Raw genomic sequence first — 24,339 nt, forward strand, 5'->3', positions numbered from 1 at the left:
CGTAGGGCGCCGAGCGGCGCGGCCCCGAGGCATTCTACGGGCCGGGAGGGCGCCACGGCGCGCGGCGCTGCCACGGAGTCCTCCCCTGCTGTGGAGCAATGGTAAAGCCCGCAGCTCAAATTCCGAGAATTGAGCTCTGTTGATTCTTAGAACTGGGGTTCTTAGAAGTGGTGATGCAAGAAGTTTCTAGGAAAGGCCGGACACCAGGTGATTATTGCTGTTGCTGCCGCCGCCGCTGCCGCTGCCGCCGCCGCCGCTGTTGCCGCTGGTGCCGCTGCCGCCGCCGCTGCTCATGATCATTATTTTACCTTTTAATTCTTTTTTTTCCGCTTTTGCCAAATGCTTTGGCTCCAAGTTTCCTATGTGTATCTATTGATATAAATGTATCTATTTATTGATTCTAGCTGTCAGGTGTTAAAATAAATGCCGAAGACCAGCCCCACGTCTCTCCCACTGTAGGATCTAGCTTTACGCATACGTATTCTTCTTTTTTGCTGTCTTGGAGCGCCTCGGCCGCCTCGGAGAGGCTGTGCCGCCCTGCCCGGTGTTGTTTCGGTGTTTGGAGACGCAGGGGCGCGGGGCGGCGGGCGCTGGGCTGCGCGGCCTGGGAGCGCGGACCGCGGCGGCCCCGCCGGCTTCGCGCGGCTTGGCTTGCTTTCTCTGCTCGCTTGCAAACTGCCTTCCCCGCCGCTGCCTCCCTCCCCGCTCAGTTCTCCCGGTGCCCGCGTTGGCGGCCGTCCACCGGCCCCGGCCCCGCACAGTCCCTGCCTTGCACCCGAGCCGGGAGTCAGCAGGGGGAATGCAAGCCAACTCCTCGGCTGGTTGTTTTATTTTCCCTTTTCTTTTTGGTCATAAAGCCAGATGAAGTATCGTGTCTGTAGTTTCCTTTGAGAGCCGTGATCTTCCCAAGGAGAGACAGTGTTTTGGGGAGGCTTCGCTTGCACGGGGGGCGGGGACGTTGAATACTTTGAAAATTATTCTTTCTTGGTTGGAGTCGAGGCAGTCGGGAACCCGGGTGCGCTCGGTCTGCCCAGCCCGAGGAAGGAGGCTTGAAGGCGGGACAGGGATTTGGGGGGTGGGCGGGAGAGGGGTGCGCGGTTTTTTGCACCTGCGGCGCTTTCAGCGTGCGGGACCCGGAGGGTCTTGGCCAGCCAGCCCAGAGCTCCGGGGAGGTGGCGGGATTTCTGGCGGCCGCGGTGTTTGTATTTTGGGTGCTGCGTGACTGTATTGGCTCTCAGCGGTAGTTCCCTCCCTTTCCTAAATTTAATTTCATTTTTCCCCCTTGGTGCAAGCTGTGTAAAATAAATAAATAAAAAGCAGCTATGGCCCTGGGTATAGCGGACGCCACGCTTCAGACTCCCAAGGTCCTTATTTTTGGGCGAAGGAAGAAAAACAGAGCCCCAGCCTGCGTTCCTGATTTGCAAGATCAGGGAGGAAAGAAGGGGGCACTTTGTGATTCTGGCTGAGGGACTCTGGACGGGAGGAGCGGGTGCGAAAGGGAGATCTTTGTGAGTTATTTTGCAAAAACAGATTGCGAGGTTGGTTGGATTTGCAACCTGTGGCTCTCCTCGAGGGAGTAGGAATGGGGAAAAGCGGCGGCGGCGGCCCGGGGCGGGAGTGGGTTGGGAGTTGGGACCTAGGAAATCGGCTGCCTGGGGGGCAGCGGTAGCTAGAGGCCACCCCTGCCGGAAACGGTGAACGTTAAATGTCTTGAGAACTGAGGGTTGCGTTGCCTGTATAGTACCGTGTTATTGGAACCCTAGCGAGAAATTGAGCTAATGTTGCAAAAATGAGTTTTAAAAGTCCCCCATGAAAACAACAGCACCAAACAATATTTTTTAAGAGTGAAATAAATAACCTCTGTGTTGTGCTCCCTCCCACAGGGATTTAGTTTTTGTGCTAGGGGTAGTGAGAAATGACCTCAAACCGGGCGCTGGAACTCCAAAGCGATTCACAGGGTCCTTGACTGCAGTAGAGACAAGCATCGCACCCCACCCCCTAAGAAGTGATTTTTATCTCTGCCCGTTTTCTTTTTTTCAAACATTGTCTAGTTCTCGGAGGAAAATATTGCAGTGCCAGTGGATATTACTATCCGAGAGAGAGAGAGAGAGAGAGAGAGAGAGAGAGAGAGAGAGAGAGAGGAGAGAATGGAAGAAGGGCAAGAGAGAGGTATCCTCTCGGAAAAGACTGTTTAGAAATACAGTTTGTGGCTCCGAGCTATGCCGCTGGCTTCCCCTGCAGATCGCTGGTTTCCCTTTTTCTTTTCGAGGTGTGTGTGTGTGTGTGTGTGTGTGTGTGTGTGTGTAATAAACAACTTTAAAATAGGGGAAGGGGGCAGCGTGCTCTACCCGGAGACAGGTATCTATTTTGCTTACAATTTACTACCAAGAGCCTTTGGCAGGCACTTGAGCAGGAGGACCTCATAAGCCTGCAGACCAAGTTGAAGTTCATCTGGCCCTAGTCCACATGCTATTCCTGGAGGTAGCAAACATGAGCTCAAAGGAGTTAGGTGAAATCATATTCCTCTTTATATATGGATTTTAATAAAAGAAGGAAAGGTATTTGTCCCCGGGGGAAGAGAAAGTGGAGAGAAAACACCAGGAGATGGGTATCCCTCTTGCTAAAATGACTGCAGTTGAGTCCTGAGGCCAAAATAGAAAGCTGTAGATGGACACCTCCCCGCCCCCCAGTTTATAAATAGAAGTTTCCAGTATCCTATTTGGAAGAATTTCTTTTCTAATACTTCAGGGCGTTGGGTGATTTTAAGGATCTGTTGGTAGTGACAATAAGGCTAGATGCTGTTCAAGACAACCAAGTGACTTGAGCAGAGACAACCAGGAAATGGGTATTCACGAACTACTCTCTTCCTCCCCTCACTTTTGAAGGGTTTACAGGACTGTTTTCTTGAAAAGACTAATTTATTCCGGCCTTAGTGGTCAGGAATGGCATCCTAAATTTCTAAGTTGTCCTTTGCTCAGCCCTGAGGAGTTCCAGTTATGGGTTGAGTAAATGCCATGACTAGATGTCAAAATCTTTCCTTCCCTCTGTCCCCTGCTGGGGATATCCCCCCCTCTGTTGTGAAAAAAGAGAGAGAGAGAGAAAAAAAAAAAACCACCCTTAAGTTTCAGGGGAGGTAGTGCGGCAGCGCCACCCCTTGGTGAGTAAAACTATTGGTAAAAGTCAAATATTTGAAACATAATTGTAAATTGAGCGTAATGTGCTCCCCCAACCCCGAGAGGTTTTTTTTTTTTTAAAAACTGAGAGATGAAACCTTTAAAATCAATACTTTGCATTTAATCTCTCAAATAAGTTAGAAACACGTTGTTTTCCAAACTAGAATGGTGTCCTAACAGGCGATGTCCTTCCTGTAGTTCAAGGGACAGACACCCTTTCAGGAGTGGGGATGAGGTGGGATACAGTTGGCTCTTAGTGACTTCTCTGGACTGTGTAGTTCTTTGCCCCTTCAGACTTGTACCCACAGTCGATTGACGGTCTGACTCTGAGCTAAAGAGGAATGGTTTTTTTGGTGTGTAAAACTGTAGAACTGAAAGTATTGTAGTTTCCCCGGGGGGCCGTGGTGGCTTGTGTCAGAGTGATGGGGGAGAGGTTTGTGGACCGCAGGGAGCAGCGGTAGGCTGGGCTGCAGCCTGATGAGAGTCAAAGTAGCTTGGCGCGTGCCGGTTTCCTACACTGCGCAACAAGTGGGGCGGCAGCAGCGACGTGCGACTCTGCGCACTGGCTCTGCTGGCTAGCTTCTTTTCGCTCCTCCTAGCCCTTCCTGCTTCCCAACTACGGACCAGTAGCACCTCCAAAGACCATATTCTGGTTTCACACTTCTGCTTTGCCCAGTGGGTGAAGGGCTTACCTCTGGTTCCCCGTTCCTTCGTGGGTAGGGATCATGGGGTTATTCTGGATGGTTGCTTCCCTCCTCCTCCCTCCCTCCCTTCCTGCCCACTCTCTCTGTCTCTGTCTCCCTCTTTGGCTAGAGACTCTTTTAATAGTTTCAGGTGTGATTCTTTTTGAAAGCAAGTGTAGCCAGCTTTGAGGAGGGGACGAAGGGAATAGCCAAATAATAGACTTAGAGCGGCTCCTGAAACCGTACGGTGTTAGCTTAGAGGCATAAGCATCGGAAGAACGGAATTACATCTGCTCAACTAAATGTTTTCCGACTTCAGATTTGGGAGCAACTCCCCCCCTCCCCCCATCCTCAAGAGAGGCAAAAACGCGCTGGTTAGGGGTGCCGGGTGTAGAAGGCGCTGGTAACCGGGTGATTCTTGAACGGACTGAGTCCGCCACCTAGTGGTAGGTCAGGGTCAAGGTTCCCGCCCGAAGCGGTGGTCTCGGATCCTGATCAGATGCTAGGACTGAGGAGGGCATACGCCAATGAAGACCGCATCCGACCTCCAAAGTTTTGAAGAGACAGATGAAAATCATATGCCCATGCCTTCCACGCCGTCAATATTTGTCTCAACTGAGAAACTACTTTCAGGACATTTGTGGCCTCTCTACAGAGAAAGTTGGTAGGCAGAAGAATTGCGCCCAAACTCTCAGGAGCTTTATTTAAACTTCTTCATTGCCATTGTGGAATCAGACCTAACAGTAAGTTTCTGAATTCCAAAGAATTCATCAAGGGACTTCATTCCAGTCCATCTAAGAGAAGGGAAGAGCAGTTTAACCTTAGGTCACTGGAGTCTCCAGTGCAAATGGAAACGGTTCCTTCCCTCCTAGTCTTAGCTTAAAGTTTTCGACATTAGACATGGAAAGGTTAGCGAGGTGTGAGGGGCGGGACATCTCAAAGCTGTGGTGCATGCTTGTTTTGAGAGTTGGGTGGCCAGAAACTACTTAGTCTAGTTGGAGTGTGCACTGGCTTTCTGTAAGCTTGAACTCCGGACCCACACTCTTTCCGTCCAGTTCATCCTTTACCTAGTGGCCTGGGGAGAAATCCCGAGTGTGTACCCGCGTGCGTGTCTGCAGGGGTTGTGAATAAATAGAGCTTTATTCTTTGAGAATGTGTACCCCATCTCTTGCGTAGTTTTCTTTCTCAAAGCTCTTAGCAGAGATGGCCCACTTGCACCGACGCGCTGGCGGCCTCTAGTGGCGTCCTCACCACAGAGACACAGCTGTCTCCCCCCTCCCCCCCCCAGCCCCGGCCCCACCCCCCCCTACCCCCACTGGGCCGGGAGGAATCCAGTTCATCCTCCATCACTGCGGGAGTTGTCCCAGGCCGCGGCAGAGAAATGCGCCTCTGTTCGGGTTGGAAACGAATCTGGGGACGTGTCTGAAGCGCGGTCAAGTTTGACTCATCGCTTTCCAAGGACAGTTAGTGCCTTCCATCTTCATTAACGTGAATAAAGACCTTGGCTGACTTCTGTCTAGATCGAATTTTAAAAGGCATTGTTTGCTTGGGGAGATCATGCCTCTCTTTCCTGCCCCACAGTACCCCTCCCACCCCATTGCCGATCCCAGTCCAGTAAGGATGAGGGAAGAGATCTCTTCTGAAGGACATGGTTTACTGGCATTGTCTGCAGGCCTTCTGGAGGCTGTCTCGACCAGGCTCGTGGGGAGCGTCCTTTCAGCTCTTCGACTCTTGATGATAAAACACATCCCTTTATTTTATTGCATTTCCTCGAAGCTTGCAGGCTATCAAGAGTTCTGAGGCAGGACACGTAACAGAAATGAAAGTCAGGACACAAAGTCCTCTGGTTAGCTCCTGAAGCTGCGGAGTCGCATTATCAACTTCTTCTTTTTTTTTTTTTTTTAAATCTTTTGTGTCATTTCGTCCAGAGGCAAGAGCACCAATATTGTCCTTCCGTACCTTCAGAACAGAAGCAACACTTTGACTCTACCCATTATCGCCACAACAGGGTGGTTAGACCTGAGCACCCTGTTAGGAAAGAGCGCTCCTGCTGGAGCCCAGAGGCTTGTTACAGCGCGTCATCTACCCCCCACCCCTTCCCGTCGCTTGTCCTTCAAACTCCTTGTCCCTAAACAGTGTTTACATTTTAAGAATCCTCTTTAGATTTTGGGGGTGAGCTATTGGAGCTATTAGATTACTAATAATCCAACATCCATCCTGGATAGAGAGAAGTGGAAACGCGTTCTCCAAATCCAGACACTGGCCAAACTAGGTCAATGGGAAGGAGGGGCGGGGCGAGCAGCGGACTATAGTTTCAAGCCTTGATGGAGAGCTCTCTCTAGCGTTAGACAGAGGTAAATACACCATATGATTGCGCTTTCAGAAAGCCGCGGGATGGTAACTCACGGATATTCATTCCTGTCCCATATAAAATTCCCTTTGTCACCGTTAGCCCATACCGAGGGACAAACCCACAAAACATGGAACCAGAGAGTCCCCATTTCTGGGGTGCGAGCCTGATCCCGCCTCCATCTATGAAAGGATGTGCTATGCAGTGATGCTACCCGTTACTTTTAAGACTGGACCGAGGTTGTGCAGACCGCCCCAAAGACGCAAGGCTACTGAGATCACTTAGGAGGTAGCCACATGGGGTTCATTTCTGGGAAGGCGAGACAGCTCTGCCGTGTGTCCGAGCTTGCACTGGGGTGGGCTCTGTTACCCTGTCTCTACGGTTTCAGGAAAATAAGACTGAAATTCCGGAGCCTGTCAGCCTGGTAGCTCCAGCTGGAAAGAAGGTTGGGCGGAAACCTCCCCTTTCTTGCCAACGTAGGCGGAAGGGGCTTTCAGTTTACTTTTCTTCCAGGTTTAGTCCCTCCACCCCACCCCCCACCGCATCCCTCAAAAAATCGGTCAGGTTTCTCCAAGGGTAGTTCCGGGGATTCAATGTTTTGCCTTGGTTTTTCACCTTCCCATTCCCTTCAAAAGCAGGGAAGGAAGTAAGCGGGAAGACAAAAAGAAAGTCCCAAGAAATAACATCAAGACCCTAAGACAAACAACAAAACAAAGCCAAACGAACCCTAGCTCACGCAATTGCCAGAATAGGGCAAACTAGAAATCATGAAGCGAGCCTCGGATTGTCTCCAGACTCCTGGGCTCCGCTCTCTGAGGCTTTTAGCTTGCTCGGGGGCAGGGATGAGGACCCGGTGGAGTAGGGCCTGGAACCCGGAACCCATGTGGACGGCGGATTTAGGAGAAAAAGGTGCTTTGTCCCCGTCTAGCGCTGCGCAACCAGCGATCCCGGGCTGGACTGTCAGGCCGCGGCTTCCTGGAAAGTTACTTCTCGTTGGAGACCGCGCTGGGCAGGAGTGTTCTGTGAAATCCTTAGAGCTGAGATCGACTATGTTCCGGGAATGAGAGGGCTGTGCCATTCCCCTCGTGGCCCCCTGCTTTGACAGAGTAACAGGAAAAAAAAAAAAAAAAGACACACAATGCTAGCTAGCTACCGAGGTGCACGAAAACATTTATTTGAATGTAACCAAATTAGCCGTTACAGTCCTTCCACTCGGCCCCCGGCCGAACCTTCCCGGCTTCAAGGCGGATGGGCAGCAGTGCCAGCCGATCGCCAGGGGGTGGGCGGTCCCAGGAAGACAGGTACAGCTAGGTGCGGTGAGCGAGTCTGCGCAAGCTTGCCAGACGGCAGGACTGGGGTTTGTGCGGGTGTGTGTGAACAGGCAAGTGCGGCTGCCACTCCACCCACCTCCTCAAAGGGAAAGAATGGAATCTTTCGCATTGGCTACTGTGCTCTTTCCCCTTCGAATCTCAGATATATATCCTCTCTCTCTCTCTCTCTCTCTCTCTCTCTCTCTCTCTCTCTCTCTCTCTCTCTCTCTCTCTCTCTCTCTCTCTCTCTCTCTCCTCTCTTTCTGTCTCTCTTCCCTCCCGCTGGAAACTCCTTACATGAAGCTGCCTCATTCACACTAGGGAAGTGCCCCAGGGAGGGAAAGGCTGCATGGATGGGCTAATTTAATTCTTAGTTGGGTATTACTGAGGCTGGACCTGGCTTAGAGTGGAGTCCCAATTCTAGTTCAACTGTCTTTACTGTCTTTGCCGGGCCTGATTCTCCTTGGGGTTGTTTGCATAACTTTGTTGGAGGATGGTTTTGAGGTCTTGGGCAAGAGCTGGTCTTGGAGAGCCTCAGTTTCCTTTATAGTGAATCCTAGCTGTTATAAAATGTGGTCTAATGATGAGTGGGAGAAGGCTGAGTAATTGGTCAAACAGGCAAGCTGAATGCTGATGGAGCTTCCCTATCTGCAGCATCTGGAGGGAGGTGGCACTCAGTTCCAACGCTAGCCCCCACCCCAGGGAGTTATGGAACCTGCTGAGACCAGTTGGCTGACAGAGATGTGAATCTGTTGAGAGGGGTGATTCCATAGCACACAGCCTGCCCTTGTGTGTGCATGTGTTTTGTTGATGGAGACAGGCTTAAGGTAAAAGGATAGCCTGTCAGTGGACATAGAAGGGCTGCCTTTTTTTGTTGTTGTTTGTTTGCTTGCTTTGTTCCTCATCTGGAGTGAGTCATTACCACTTGTCCTGGTGAAGCGGCAAATCTGGGCTTCCTGTGGTTCCAAAAGTCTGTGACTGGAAATCCACAAGTGAGCTGGTGGTTGAAGCCCAGCCCAAGAATTCCAGAAGGGCTTGTGGATCTCGTCCACGGGGAAGCAGGAGACAGTTAGTAAATAAACTTCACGTGTCTTCAGTGCTTATTTTCAAAAGAGGCAGTCATTGAACTTGGGTGAGGGCCACGTGAAATCTTTTTACTCGCTCAGAATGAGGATGGGTTTGGGTTCTTTTTATTGTTTTCTGTCCTTTCACTTCCCCGGTTTCCTACCCCATACTCACTCACTCACACGCACGCACGTATTAACCTTGAAGCTGAAGAGATTGAGTGACTGGCGCTTGGGACCACAGAGAAATATCTGAGTGTTTGGTTACAGACTCAAAGAAACCTCACATTTTATAGTGCCCATTTGGTTAGGCTCAGCAGCAAGGAATGGGGCAAAGTTTGTGTGGGGGAAGGAGCTTAAAACTGAGAGTCACCCACCTCAGGGTGCTGCGGTCCTGCGTGCTTTGTGGCACGTAGGCTGACTTGGAAAGAGGACAGGGATCTGAGCCAGAAGACCTAGGACCAGGCCATCAACTATCTAAGTGGCCCAATGCGACCTCACTGGCCTTAGGCCCCTTTACCCGGAAAGCAGCTCTGAAGACAGGAGGACAGAGGTCCAATCTATTACAGCTCAGGCTTTTCTAACCCACATTCGATCATAAAGGAAAGTCTTGCACCTTTGCTTCTAATGGTTTTTGTTTTAGAGAAAGCAATTTGGAGAGAGTACATATTTTATTAAATCTCTTGAAGGCTCCCCGGCCAGTTGTCAGAGAAACCACACAGTTAAATCTTCCACCAGCTAAGGGAGGGGAAACTTTGAAAAGGAGGGCAAAGATACCCAAGGAATTCGTAAACATGGTGTCTCAGGTTTTATTCCAGAGTTGGTACTCAGTCTGAAGCGTTCCAGAGAATCAGGAAATACTGCCTGGCTGTTTGTCCTGAACAAGTCATTTGAACCCTGGGTCTCAATTTCATCACCAGAGAAATAAGGATAAAGATATTGGGCCTATCAGCCTTGTGGAATCATTCTAAGACTTGAAAGATAATATTTTTAGCAAGGGTTTGAATAGCGTCCAGTGTTTTTAGGTCCCTGAAGAATCATTACCATTAATATTGAAAGAACTACTTATTTTTTTTTCTTTCCCATAAACTCAAATGGCCTCTTGATGTATATATTTTTTTTAACCCTAAAAAAGGAAATACATGTATACAGGTATATCTAATTAACGTATGCAGTGGTGTTCCTAGCACTGAGGATAAGGCATTGTTACCCAATGGCTTTGCGGGCCTGTTGTTTCTGTAAGAACTGAGCTGGAATGTTTGCTAGCTTGTGGGAAAACTGCACCAGCTGGCAGGCTGCAGCCATCAAAGCAAAGCTAGCTACGTGCGTCCTAAAATAAGACTGGAGTGGACAATCTTACACGCATTTAGTCAATCTCTGCTTGCTCTCTTCTTTGCAGTTTTAAAGCAAAATTTTGGACTGTGAAGCAAGGCATTGGGTGAGTAAATCAAATTATATGCTCTAAAATTTGTAGGTGAATTTTTCCTCTTGAATTTTTCCCATGCTGCGGTGTGTGTGTGTGTGTGTGTGTGTGTGTGTGTGTGTGTGTGTGTGTGAAGTTTGCCACTTGATGAACAAAAGGATAATGAATTCTCTCCACACAGAGCTCAGGTCTCACCCCTCTGACCCTTCAGTAACTGACTTCATACCATTGTATATGTGGGATTCTTCCTTCCCGTTCTCAGTTCAGGTTAACCTGGCTGCCTACACTGCTAGCATTATGCGAGTGCTAAGCACTCAAACTATTGAACGAAACAACCCCCAGTCTCAGCGCATGGGATGAACAGTGAAATGACATACCGATTAAAAATAGCTGCACTCATTTTTTTTTTAAAGAACCTATTATGGTGTAGGCACATATTTCTAATTTTAAAAACCACATAGGTATTGCCGTTCCTATTTTGGAAAGTGAAAGCCCAGAAACAGTAACAGCGCACTCCAAGTAACAGAGCTGGTGAAAGGCAAAGCAAGCTGGGTGACTCTCCAAGAGTGGTTTTCTCCATTGCAACACACTCTCAATGCTTGGCAGGGTGTTTAGTATGCGGAAAAGCACTTCACGGGCAGCCCTTCCCTTCCCCTTTCCCCTAAAGAGCTTTCTACACCAGCCTTCATTCTCCCTATTTGACAGCTACGAAAAGGAATGCCCAGAAAATGGGCTAGGACTTGTCCACTGTATACCTGAGTCGCTACAGCAGGCTCACCTAGGTTCGCAAGGAGTAATAGGAGTTTTAACTTCTGCCCAGGCAAACACAACATGGCCTCACCGGCTGACAGCTGTATCCAGTTCACCCGCCATGCTAGTGATGTTCTTCTCAACCTTAACCGCCTCCGAAGTCGGGACATCTTGACCGACGTTGTCATCGTGGTGAGCCGTGAGCAGTTTAGAGCCCATAAGACAGTGCTCATGGCCTGCAGGTGAGTGGTCTTGGCATGAAGGGCGATTGCATAAAAGGGGATGCTAGGATCGGCAGCCGTCGAGATGAATGTATAGGTTGTTCTCCGTGTCCGAGATGACATTTCCTTAGTCTCCAGACCTCAGCAAATGGCTTGGTGTTGTGGACTCTTAGGAAACAATTGAATGAACACACCTTTCGGAAAGCATTACTGTTCCGAAGGAATACTGAGGGAAGAAATCATATACTTTCAAAGTCAAGATGTGTTTGAGACCAGCAGGGAGAGTATCTTCAGTTAACCAGTATGAGGATGAAACATAAGAGTTTTGAAACAGTTTAACCAACCTTGAAAGCATTTGACCTTTTATGCCATGACTATACTTTATTTTTTAAAAAATTGCTTTTTGGTTTTTCAAGATATGATTTCTCTGTGTGTAGCTCTGACTGTCCTGGAACTTGATCGGTAGACTAGGCTGGCCTCGAACTCACAGAGATCCACTTGCCTCTGCCACCCAAGTGCTGGGATTATAGGCGTTTCCTGCCACTGCCCTAAAATTTTGAGACCGGGTTTAATGTACATTAAGCTAGCCTTGGACATAATACTTAGCTAAGGCTGGCCTTGAAACTCTGACCTCTCAGCCCAAGTGCTGGGAGTGTAGGTATAAATCACCATGCCCAGATTATCGTACTTAATTTATACTATAACCGTATTTCCATGGTTTAAGCATAGAGTGAGTAAGCCAGCTAATTCTTCATATTTTCCTGAATTTCAGGTTTTTCTGTGCCATAGCATATTAAGTTATTTCTAAGGTCTTCCTGCTAGCGTCTGTTGTGGCTGACCCCAACGTCTCATCTCCATTTTGTAGATAACGAAAGCAAGGCACATATCTGGATAACGATGGAGGCTCTGTATTGCAATTAGAGAACTTAACAAACATCTAATAATAGCTTTTAACAAAACAATGTGAGAGGCTGGTGAGACAGGTCAGTGGGTAAAGGCATGTGCCACCAAACCTGATGATGTCAGTTCAACCTCAGGACCCACACGGTGGAAGGAGAGGAGTGACCATCACAAGTTGTCCTCTAACCTCTACTCTCATGACATAGCATATTCACACACACACACACACACACACACACACACACACAGAGAGAGAGAGAGAGAGAGAGAGAGAGAGATAGAAACACAGAGAGACAGAGACAGAAAGACACAGAGACAGACAGAGAGACAGAGACAGAGAGACACAGAGACAGACAGAGAGACAGACAGTGAGTGTAAAGACACATTTAAAATGTAAAACGTGAGAACGGGAATTTATAGGGATATAAAGTAATAGCTAGTGTTCAGTATTTACCATGCCCTGCATCAGTGTACACTCTAACATTGTTTTGTTCTTGCTACAACCCTATTAAGCACATGCAAAAATATCCCTTTGCTTAGCAGATAAGGAAATCAAGTTAAGGCTGTTGGCTACTTCCTGGGGAAGCCTTGGCTCACTTCTGGCAACCCACCCAGAACGAGAATTCTGATGACAGTCTAGTCTAGAATTTTAATATTAACTGACTAGACAACATGACCTGGAGGCATTGCTTGGGATTAGACTCGAATCTTCTAGGACTAATTGACCTTCTGGTAATTGTTGGGCTTTGAGCAAGGCAGCGGCGTACAACTATGCACATACCGTCATCATCCATCCCCAACTCGCTCCACGTGCAGCAGACTTCTAAAACTAAGGCTATTGTGATAAAGCAAGGGGAATATTCATAGCAAACACATGCAGTAAGTTAGAATGCTAAGTTAGACGAAAGAGAACAGCACTGTGGCTCCAAGGCTATCTTCCATACTCTGCTAGCCCAGTTTCTCCACTTGTAAAGGTAGAACATAGTGGTACACATCTCGCAGGATTGGGGAGAATGCTGGTTAATGTGAACTTGCAGAATACCTCAGGAATTGCTGGCATCTGCTAGGCTTTCCACAAGTAGAAGTTACTATTAAGCGCCACAGAGCTGTGGGTTCCGGGCTCGGGGAAGACAAGGCACAGAGATGCTTTGTGACCACTACCGTGGTAACTCTGTTTGTCTTGCAGTGGCCTGTTCTACAGCATCTTCACTGACCAGTTGAAATGCAACCTTAGTGTAATCAATCTGGATCCTGAGATCAGCCCTGAGGGGTTTTGCATCCTCTTGGACTTCATGTACACATCTAGGCTCAACCTGAGGGAAGGCAACATCATGGCCGTGATGGCCACAGCCATGTACCTGCAGATGGAGCATGTTGTCGACACATGCCGGAAGTTCATCAAGGCCAGGTGAGCTGCTACCTAGGTGGGAGCTGTGGACACAGAAAGGAGAGTTCCAGATCAGAAATCATGCATGCTGTGATAGCCTCCACGACACGTGACACCTCCCTCTCTACTCTTTATCCATGTACTCTAGGCAGATGCCATTCCTTGCAGGACCCCAGATGCATGTCCTGTGTGCCCCACACACTGACCCACTTCCACCACCTCCACCCACCAGCCCACCTCCACCCTATATCCCTTTAGTCTCTCTTCTCACTTGACCTACAAGGCCAAAACTGGAAGCCTTTAGCATGGACCTTTCCCTGACGTCCTCGGCTCATCTGTTGGCAGGCAGCACTTTGCTTTTCCTTCTGACCTTCCTCCTCCTAACGTTTGTCTGTGTGTGTTAGTTCTCCTTTAGACTTCTATTACAACGGTTTCTATATGTGCCTTAGTTCTCTGCCAAGGCATAGGCCACTTGAGTTCACAGTTGAGTTGCGTTGTTTGCTTTCTGTCATCACATTCATGTTGGGGAGGTCACTTCATGGATAGAATCGGGTTCCCTGGGTCTAACCCTTACCCAAGGTAGGAGACACGAGCATCATCAGAGGATGGGGGTCCTGAGAGTTGAGGAAATGACGAAGAGCCTTGGTAACGGCTCCTTGAGGCTCACCTTCCTCAGAACTGCTTGACTCCACAGCTTTAGGATAGCTGCCTGCTTTCCTACCAGAAGGGATTTCTAGTCTCTATTTGACCACTTCCAGGACCTTGGAACTCACATTCTCACAGCCATGCTGTCTACCTCGGATAGCTGCAATGTTCCATTTTATAACCTCTTGAAACCTGGTTCCATTACTGCTCACTTTCTGATCCTCCCTGTTAGCGGAGGATCCTGTTGAGCTGCCCTACTTTCTCACCCACACAAGTCTGTCCCTTTAAGTATTTGCAGCCAGTGTTTGTGTCTCCCGTGGGTGACAATGGCGGCGAGTTCACCACCGCTGTCATTTGGGAGTACTTTACACAGGCCAGGCCTTGTGCTCTCGACGGTTAAGCAACTTGCTCCAGGTCAGAGCTGGGTTTTGCAAATCAGGCCAGGCTGCTCCAGCGCTAGGGCTTTCATGCTGCTCACTCACTGCCTGCTCTCCTTCATCGACCTCCCCGAGAATCCGCTGAACATATGGGGGAGGTCGTTTATTTGATACACTCTGACTGTTTAGTACCACCATGGTGTGCATTCCTCCCTCCGAGTTTCTGGGAGGATAAAACGGCCTGCATTTCCTCACAGGACTTTCGCACGTGTGAAATGGGATAGGGGCTTTAAAAAGCTTTATGTTACCCATATAATTCTATATAATCAGAGGACCTACAGTTTCCAAGGCATGCATACATGTGCGCCTCACATTTACATGCCCAATCAAACATGTGAGTAGCTCTTCTTCCTCAGTTTCCCCAATCATACCTCAGACTGCTAGACTTCTGGGTATAATGCCCTACCATTCCGTTTTCCTACTCCAGAGTCACATCTCCCACGTCTAGCTGACTCAAGCACAGATGTGGTTATATAACAGTGTCACTGGAAGGTCATCTATTTAACAGTTCTAATTTTGGGTCTTTTTTTTTTAAATCCCCCACAGTGAAGCAGAAATGGCCCCTGCACTTAAGCCTCCCCGTGAAGAGTTCCTGAACAGCCGGATGCTGATGCCCCATGACGTCATGGCCTATCGAGGTCGTGAGGTTGTGGAGAACAATATGCCACTAAGAAATACTCCCGGGTGTGAGAGTAGAGCTTTTGCCCCTCCCCTGTACAGTGGCCTGTCGACACCACCAGCCTCTTATCCGATGTATAGCCATCTCCCGCTCAGCAGTTTCCTCTTCTCCGACGAGGAACTACGAGATGCCCCCCGAATGCCTGTGGCTAACCCTTTTCCCAAGGAGCGCGCCCTCCCCTGTGACAGTGCCAGGCCAGTCCCTAATGAGTATAGCAGGCCAACCATGGAGGTGTCCCCCAGCTTGTGCCACAGCAATATCTACTCGCCCAAGGAGGCAGTCCCAGAGGAGGCTCGGAGTGACATACACTACAGTGTGACTGAGGGCCCCAAGCCTGCTGCCCCTTCTGCTCGGCATGCCTCGTACTTCCCCTGTGACAAAGCCAGCAAAGAAGAAGAGAGACCCTCTTCAGAGGACGAGATCGCCCTGCATTTCGAGCCCCCCAATGCACCCTTGAACCGGAAGGGTCTGGTTAGTCCCCAGAGTCCGCAGAAATCCGACTGCCAGCCCAACTCACCCACAGAGTCCTCCAGCAGCAAGAACGCCTGCATCCTTCAGGCCTCTGGCTCTCCTCCAGCCAAGAGCCCCACTGATCCGAAAGCCTGCAACTGGAAGAAGTATAAGTTCATCGTTCTCAACAGCCTCAATCAGAATGCCAAGCCAGAGGGCTCTGAGCAGGCAGAGCTGGGCCGCCTCTCCCCACGAGCCTACCCTGCACCGCCGGCCTGCCAGCCGCCTATGGAGCCTGCGAACCTTGATCTCCAGTCTCCAACCAAGCTCAGTGCCAGTGGGGAGGACTCTACCATCCCCCAAGCCAGCCGGCTCAATAACATCGTTAACAGGTGATTTCAGAGGCCCTGTGGGTCTAAGGTCAGGGGCTACCCGAACACAGTTCCGAGGCCTCATAGCTTCCGGTGGATGCAGAGTGCAGGGCTGTGCTGTTTTTCTGTCTGAAACGCTGATGGGTATTAGTACCGGAGTGGAGTGAGTTAGCCTGAGTCAGGACTGACCATATTACATTGAAGTTGTATTTTCGTTTCATTTTTTTCCCCCATTCCTTTGTGTGGGAGAAAAGCATTCCACAAATCCCAAAGGCCCTTCCTGTGGCCTTGATGGAGCAGGGAACCCCTCGTTTAGACTGAGAAAGGCTTTGGGCCCCAAGGAAAAGCAACTGGCCTTGGAGTGGAAGATGGGCATTCGTGGACCACTAGAAAAGGGCTCTGAGTCTTAGAACTTGAGAAGGCAGTTCTGGTCTCTGGGCTTGCCTGAGAGACACAGAGAGAGGTTAGCATGGCGGCCATGTGGCCCACTCTTCCCAGATGAATGCTGAAACTCCTTTTTTTCCCCCTGTCCACAGGTCCCTGGCAGGCTCCCCCCGAAGCAGCAGCGAGAGCCACTCGCCACTCTACATGCACCCCCCGAAGTGCACATCCTGCGGCTCTCAGTCCCCACAGCATACAGAGATGTGTCTCCATACTGCCGGGCCCACATTCCCGGAGGAGATGGGAGAGACCCAGTCAGAGTATTCGGATTCTAGCTGTGGTGAGTTTTAGTCTCTCTTTCTCTCAGAGCCTGGAAGGGAGGCCCCTCTGTTCCCTGGCATGTGTGTGCTGCTGTCTCCGGGACATGACCCAGATTAGAAGTCCTCTGGCACTCAATAGCACGAGCAATAGTTTCTTTTCTGTCTCCCAGGAACTGGGCTGCCTCAAGCAAGCCAATGGGTGTAGCTGTTGGTGGAACTGGGATAACTAGACTCCAGCATAGATAGCCTGCAGAAAACTTCTGGAAGCCTCAGAGCTTTCTCAGCCTGTCTGTGCCCAAACGACCTGAGCAGGGTGTGGGGTGGTAGCATTTCCTGGTAGGCTGTAGATTCTCTGTGGAGAAACAGCTGGCCTTAGTCACTCACATGTCTTTCACCGGCCTCAGTTGGTTCCTAGAATGGCAGAGGTATTAGTAAATGCTGAATTAAGTTCGTGGAACTAAATTATTAAATTGGCATTTCCACATAGTCGGTGTTGGCTCCCTCAGTGTTTAAACCATAGTAAAAAGTCTCACTCTTTCCTCAACCCTAGTTACCATCTTTTATGACCCGGAAAATATATAATCAGGGTTAAATTACACTGATAAGCCATTCTCAAAGGATTAGGACAGAATAAAGAAGTGGCTTACAGTGAGCCATTTGGCATAGGGTCACAAGTCAGGGAGCATAGGGGCTGTGCCTGCCTGTCCCCAGATTATTTTCCCACTCTGCGTTCCAGTTCTGTCACTGGGCCTCTGTTTGTCTCTCTCTACCACCTTTAGTGTCCCAGGGTTACAGATAGGTTTTGGAGACATGAAATCGAGATATGCACAAGATGATTGCTGGGTCATCAATCCCTCCTGGGGTGGGGGGACTTAAAGGATGAATGGATCAGATCTGTGTCTCATGGCCCCATAATTGTTATTCTTTTTCTTCCCCATTGTATAATGTGTTCCTATGAGTAGGCAAGACAGGGCTTATTAGCTATGCTTTAGAGGCAGAGACACGGAGAGGCTTAGGGAGGTAACGCGTCTCGCCCCAGGGCTGCTATGTGTGAATAGAAGTTGAACTGTGAACTGGTATGCAAGGCTTCTCAAAGCTCCCAGAGGAGAAAAAACTAAGGCTTCCTCAAAGCAGTGAGGCCCTAAGGAGAGTCTCTGAAGTGAAATGTGTTGACCTTAAGATTCACTCTGTCTCCTGTCTCTCTCTTCCCCGCCTGAGACTCTAAATGCTAAGAAAAATAAAAGTCCCCACTGGTCCTATGGGTCCCCATAGATGTTGGGTAGGAGCCCAGGGTCCAGTGAGACATTGGCAGAGTTCCACAGGAGGGAGGCTTTCAAGCTCTGCCCTGTCGCCCCATGCTCACACGGTATCCCTCCTCCTCCTGTAGAGAATGGGGCCTTCTTCTGCAATGAATGTGACTGCCGTTTTTCTGAGGAGGCCTCACTCAAGAGGCACACGCTGCAGACGCACAGTGACAAACCATACAAATGTGACCGCTGCCAGGCCTCCTTCCGCTACAAAGGCAACCTCGCCAGCCACAAGACGGTCCACACAGGTATGGCCTTGTCCCAGGCTGAGTGCTCCATTACCGGTTACAGACGATAGATCTTAGGACAAACCTGGGGACTTGGTTGGAGTGAGACAGATACCTGCCCCACCCTGGTTTCCACTAGGGCAGTAGTCCTCAACCTGTGGGTCTTGACCTTTTCGTGGGGGTCAAAAAAACCCTTTCTCAGGGGTCACACATATCAGCTATTCCACATATCAGATATTTATGTCATGTTTCATAGCAGTTAGCAAGATTATAGTTATGAATTAGCAATGAATATAACTTTATGGTTGAGGGCCACCACAACATGAGAAACTGTCTTAAAGGCTCACAGAAAGAGGAAGGCTGAGAACCACTAAATCAGGGGATTAACCCTGTCTTGTCTCTGCCACTCTTCCTTATTCTTTGTGTTTCCTCTGTGTTTGTTTGTTTGTTTGTTTGTTTGTTTTTTCCTGCTTCTCTGCCTTTGCTGGGGTTCAGAGTATTAATCCCCCTGGTTGAGTGAAGAGATATATGCTGACCACGTGGCCTGGGGTTTGGATAAAGCCAGCTAAAATTAAAAGCTTCCTGATGTCAAGGACTTATCGACCAACTCACATTCCTTTCCCCAGGACGCTTCTCATAATCTCCTTGTTGTGAGCGTTCACTAGCCCTCAGACCTTTCGGTGGCCCCATTATCCCCAAAACTTTCCACGGCCGGAAAGCTCAGCTCTAGATTGGTTGCCTCTGCCCAGCCCCACACCCTGTCTTGCGAGCAAATGGAATACAGCTGTAGTTGCCACAAGCGGAAAAGTATGTTCTGAGGGAGAAACTAGAGTAGCCTGATTGTCTCTCTCTGGTGAGTGAGTGGGTTATTGCATGAGTCCGGCCAAGGGAAAAGCCAGAAGAATCTTCCCAGGTTGTCTAAATCAGCCCTGCCCATTCAGAGAGCGAGGCCAAGGCCCAGAGAAGGGCTGGGTCTTGCTTAAGTTCTACAGGCAGATGCCCATCATGACAAAGGTGGCCCTGCAGGTTGGGCTCCTTGAAACTCACCCCACTGTGTCCTACGTAGAGAGTTTCCGCCCTACCGTGCCCAACTGCTTCTTTCTTGGCCTCGTTCCTTGCTAGATGTGTTGGCGTGTGGCAAGTACCGAGATCGGTGGTTCTCAGCCTGTGGGTCGAGACCCCTCCCCCGGGGGGGGGGGGACGGGGGTTGAACGGCCTTTTTATAGGGATCGCCTTAGGCCATCAGAAAACACAGATATTTACAATATGATTCAGTACAGTTCGTAACGGTAGCAAAATCACAGTTATGAAGAAGCAACGAAAAAACAATCTGTGACTGGGAGGAGGGGTCGCCACAGCATGAGGCACTGAGTTACAGGGTCACGTAGTGAGCCACCGCCGTAGATTCTCTCTCTGACCCCCCCCCCCAGGGAAGGGAAGGCATATGTGGTCTTGAATGGAAGTAGTTGTCTTGAAATTAAGGGTCATTAGCAACCCCTCCCCCCCCCCCCATTAAAGATAATTTCCTTTTTCCATTCGTCTTGGCAATAGGTGAAAAACCCTACCGCTGTAACATTTGTGGAGCGCAGTTCAATCGGCCAGCCAACCTGAAGACCCACACTCGAATTCACTCTGGAGAAAAGCCCTACAAATGTGAAACCTGTGGGGCCAGATTTGTGCAGGTGAGCCCCGCGTGGCGTGGCCAAGGGACGACTGTGTGGGGGATGGGAACCGGGTCCTAGGCGAGCAGCGTACCCTGGCAGCACCTCTCATGCTGTGCTTCTCCTTCAGGTGGCTCACCTCCGTGCCCACGTGCTCATCCACACTGGAGAGAAGCCGTACCCCTGTGAAATCTGTGGTACCCGCTTCAGGCACCTTCAGACTCTAAAGAGCCATCTGCGCATCCACACAGGAGAGAAACCGTACCATGTATGTAAACCCTGTGGCTTCTCTCTGGCCCCGGGGCGGGGGGGGGATGTAGAGTGAGTGGGCAGCAGAGTGGTTTGCTCCAACCTTAGTGTACAAGCAGACTAATAATGGTCAGGAGATCTAGATCTAGGCCTGGTTATCCAAGTTCCCTTCTTCAACCATCCCAGGTCTCAGCGTGGTCATCTCTGACATGGAGGCATTGGCCCTGGGCCTTAGGAAAGGAAACATAGAACTTGTTTTTTTTTGTTTGTTTGTTTTGTTTTTTTGTTTTGTTTTGTTTTGTTTTTCAGATCGAATATTTTAAGGGAATATTTATTATATAGTTCCTTGCTATATTCTTTTGTTAAAAATAAAAGCCCAAATCACAGAGATTTATTTTTGCCAAGTGTGCTAGTGAGTTTCATGACAGATAGAACCATATAGTGAAACATTTTTACTCAAACAAACACAAAGTATTCGTTTTATTTTTAATTATGTATCTTGTGGGGTTTGTGAAGATGAGTGCAGTTGCTCTTGGAGACCAGAGATTGGAGTCCTAGTCTTACAGGTGGAGGTACAGGTGGTTATGGGGACAGAATTTGGGAGAACTTGGTTAGTCATTCAGTCCACAGATGTTTTCTCAGCATCTCCGGCATACCTCTATGGTAGATCTGTGTGGACGAGCATTGAAGGTGTTCAAGGGAACTTAAGAGTAGGAGAGCAACCAGAGAAACGTGGCAAAGAAGAGACCCCAAACCAGAGGCAGTATATAAACAAATTCTAGAAAGAACAGGCTGGGACCGGGGTGTTTCCGCAGTTAAGAGCACTTGCTGCTGTTAGAGAAGACATGCGTTCATTTGGTTCCCAGCACTTGAATTGGGTGCTTCACAACCACTTTTAAGTCCAGTTTAGGGGATTCATTTCCCTCTTGAGGCCTCACCAGGTACCCTATATCCCGCAGGCCTGTGGCGTGGACATAGATTAGCATACATGTGTGTAAATTTCAAAAGAAGGAGCAGGTGCCTGCATGTTTAGTGCAGTGCTAAGAACAGGACATAAATAGAATATAATTAGAATATAGCCACATGGATACCTTTACGACTTACATAAGGATGCTTTGAGGCATTAAGGGCAGCACTTCAGGTACTGCCAGGCTCCAGATCAAATCATTGAATGGTTCACTGGCACCCAGAGGGTAAGCTTCAATGTGTGCCTGCTTTCATTGACTTGTCCCAAGGCTTTGAATGAATATCTTTGTACTTGCTATTTGTTTCTTGGTAAATTAGTTGTTTGCACCCTTCTGGCTTTATGCTTTCCTCACCTGTACATTGATTTAGAAAATAGTGCCTACCGGTAAAGTGGCCATATTTAGGGAACTAATTAATTTGGTACGTTGAGTCTTTCAAGCATATAACTGGGTCACGAACTGCTAGGATTTTACTCGCAGAGACAGTAAGAGTGGAAAGTGGTGTTTGGATTTGATTGACCCAGCCCCTTACAGAAGGGAAAGCCGGTCTTGGTAGATGATATGGCCAGGATACACAGCAGCGAGTGGCACAGGTACAGTGGACCCATGCCATTTAGAGAGAATGAAAGCCATCTCCCACACTCAGGAACCTCCATGGCTTTATGCTATTTAGTTCGTTTGTACTGTTGCAATCAGATTGATTTCACAGCTTTCTGAAGGTGTATTCTGCTAGGTCACAGGGGAGACTACCATGTTTGGATGAGAAGTACTTCCAAGTATCAGCCACATGACGAAGACATTACTACAGCAGGACCGCTGTGAGGCAAGGGTGAAAATCTGAGAGTTACAAAGAGACGATTATCTTATCTTAGATTCAGAAATGTCACTAATTAGGGGAGTATGCATATGAACTTATCTTTTGGATAAGACTTGTAATCATGCAGTTCAGTCAGGCAAGGACACCTCAAGCCCAAGGGACATGTGACCTAAAGGAAGACTGGGGCATTTGCACAATTAGTCTACGTAACTTCCAGTGGAAGCCAAGATTTATATGGGTTCTAAATCTGCCCTTTGAGAGGGAGGGGCTGCCTCTACCTAACCCTCACAGAGATCTCGCCTCTGGGCTTTTGAGCACTGACATGTTTCTTGAGTGAATGACAGCTAACACGTTACCTCTGGTGTCCTTTCAGTGTGAGAAGTGTAACCTGCACTTTCGTCACAAAAGCCAACTGCGACTTCATTTGCGTCAGAAACATGGCGCCATCACCAACACCAAGGTGCAATACCGTGTGTCGGCCGCTGATTTGCCTCCGGAGCTCCCCAAAGCCTGCTGAAGCATGGAGTGTTGACTCTTTTTCTCTCCAGCCCCTTCTCAGAATCTACCCAAAGGATGCTGTAACACTTTACAAAGGTCATCCCATGACGTAGTGCCTCTCTCATCCACTAGAGCAAATCATAGTTGGGGTGGGGGTGGGGGTGGGGGTGGGGTTTGCGGGACCGGGAGCCAAGGCAGCTCTCCTTCCCACACTGCCATAAAACATTAAGAAAATACTATCGCTTCTTCTCCTATGTGTAAGGCAAACCACGTCAGCAAAAATGCAAAATCATTTTCAATATCAAAATAGGGGAGAACGCAGAAGTTCTGACTTGACAGGTTGCAACATGAGGAATGTAAATGTTCTGTGGGGACAGAGATCTCTTTTGTATGTAAATGTGCATTGTTTTAAAAGACAAGACTTCAGTATGTTGTCAAAGAGAGGGCTTTAATTTTTTAACCAAAGGTGAAGGAATATATGGCAGAGTTGTAAATATATAAATATATATATATATAATATAAATATATAAACCTAAAAAGATATATTGAAAATATAAAACTGTGTTAAAGGCTCGATTTTGTATCTGCAGGCAGACACGGATCTGAGAATCTTTATTGAGAAAGAGCACTTAAGAGACTATTTTAAGTATTATGTCTGTATAAGTAAGAAAATATTTTGTCTAAAATGCCTCCGTGTATTTGTATTTTTTTGCAAGTGAAGGTTTACAATTTACAAAGTGTGTATTAAAAACAAAAAAGAACAAAAAAAAGCTGCAGAAGGAGAAATGTATACTTTTGTTCTGGTTTTCACTTTGTACATACCTGTAAACGTGTCCTCACGGTGCCTTTTTACACGGAAGTTTTCAATGATGGACGGGTGTGGGCCATCCCTTTTTGAAGTGTAGGCAGACACAGGGACTTGAAGTTGTCACTAACTAAACTCTCTTTGGGAATGTTTGACTCCTCCCACATTCTGCGTCATGCTTGTTATAATTACTCCGGAGACAGGGTTTGGCTGTGTCTAAACTGCATTAGTGCGTTGTAAAATATAGCTGTATCTGTATAAAATATAAGAATAAAACATGGAAAAGTCGAGCCAACTTTTTCTAATGATCTGTCTTTGCATGGAGAGAGATTGGAGTGGATGTAGCCTCTTTGTCCCAGTGGGGAATGTTCTAGGAGGAGGAGGGGCCGCTGGCCAGAGAGACGAGTGAAAGGAGCATTGCTTGAGGGCCAGACTGCGGTTTGTCCAGGTAGCTTTCTGTCTGTTTTGGTCCTGAACACCAGGATCAGCTACAGAGCTCAGGCACTGGGCCTGAAAGGCAGGTAGAGTATCTGAATGGGCCCTTCCCCAGCTCTGAGTTTTACTCTTAATAACTCCTCCCGCCCTTGTTCTTTAGACACAAACATGTCATAGCCTCTCCTACCTCTGACACGTTAGAGCCTCTCCTGCCTCTGGGCCTTTGTTGATTATTCTTTTTCTCAAGTGAGAAGTCTCATCTCAGCCCTGGCTTCAGAAACAAGTTTTCTTTCCTTGGCTACCCCAGGCCTATCAAAGGTATCTGACTGAAGCCACACACATCTCAGCATCCATGCATTTGGAGTCTCCTGGGTGACCGACAGACATTTACAGACTTAAAAGCTTTATGATTGGCCAGAGGCCAAGCAAGCCTCTCTCCCAGTGCTGGAGCTCAGCCACTGCCTCCTGTGTGCGTCAGGTCACTATTTTTGCTGTGGGTCTCTGTCCCGACCCATCCAAGAGTAGACCGGATTAACGAGACCATTTATGAAGCCATGATTCAGATGTAAGTTCACACCGGCCTGCTCTGGCACCCGTTTGGATTTTACCTCAGAAAACCCTGAGGACCAAGTGTGATTGACAGGACCTGAGAACTCAGCAGACAAGTGTGGTTCTGGTAATGGGCCCAGACGAGAAAGCCTGCATCCCCTTCCTGTTCCTGGGTGGCAGTGGGGAGGGAACACGTGTCTACTGGTCAGATCCTGGCAGTGACTTTGCAGCACTCTCTGGGCACGTGTTGAGAAGCTAAGGGAGCTACCCACCCAAAGCCCC

The 24,339-nt window shown here is 48.6% G+C and overlaps 1 protein-coding gene across 3 annotated transcripts; it reads left to right on the forward strand.

The window, feature by feature from the left end:
• Positions 1–66: 66 nt before the first annotated feature.
• Positions 67–23,363, forward strand: Bcl6 (BCL6, transcription repressor). 3 transcript variants are annotated; one of them, NM_001107084.1, is made up of 10 exons: positions 67–207; positions 9,980–10,018; positions 10,824–10,995; positions 13,061–13,282; positions 14,890–15,864; positions 16,380–16,564; positions 17,932–18,099; positions 19,630–19,760; positions 19,870–20,007; positions 22,144–23,361. In NM_001107084.1, the coding sequence occupies exons 3-10, from the start codon at positions 10,835–10,837 to the stop codon at positions 22,285–22,287; spliced, it is 2,124 nt and encodes a 707-aa protein (NP_001100554.1). In that variant the 5' UTR covers positions 67–207; positions 9,980–10,018; positions 10,824–10,834; the 3' UTR covers positions 22,288–23,361. The 3 variants fall into 3 exon arrangements, with proteins under 3 accessions (NP_001100554.1, XP_038944226.1, XP_038944225.1); XM_039088298.2 differs by lacking the exon at positions 67–207 and adding an exon at positions 6,537–7,507 and having other exon boundaries at positions 22,144–23,363; XM_039088297.2 differs by lacking the exon at positions 67–207 and adding an exon at positions 7,522–8,648 and having other exon boundaries at positions 22,144–23,363.
• The last annotated feature ends 976 nt before the right edge of the window (positions 23,364–24,339 follow it).

Source organism: Rattus norvegicus, chromosome 11 (assembly GCF_036323735.1).
Source record: "Rattus norvegicus strain BN/NHsdMcwi chromosome 11, GRCr8, whole genome shotgun sequence".
NCBI lineage: Eukaryota > Metazoa > Chordata > Mammalia > Rodentia > Muridae > Rattus > Rattus norvegicus.

Excerpts from the sequence above, each read along its gene's own strand:
- Bcl6 (NM_001107084.1), top strand. The coding sequence starts at position 10,835 with ATGGCCTCACCGGCTGACAGCTGTATCCAGTTCACCCGCCATGCTAGT. Across the intron at positions 19,761-19,869 it reads GTGGGGCCAGATTTGTGCAG|GTGGCTCACCTCCGTGCCCA; the intron begins GTGAGCCCCGCG and ends CTTCTCCTTCAG. Across the intron at positions 20,008-22,143 it reads CAGGAGAGAAACCGTACCAT|TGTGAGAAGTGTAACCTGCA; the intron begins GTATGTAAACCC and ends GTGTCCTTTCAG.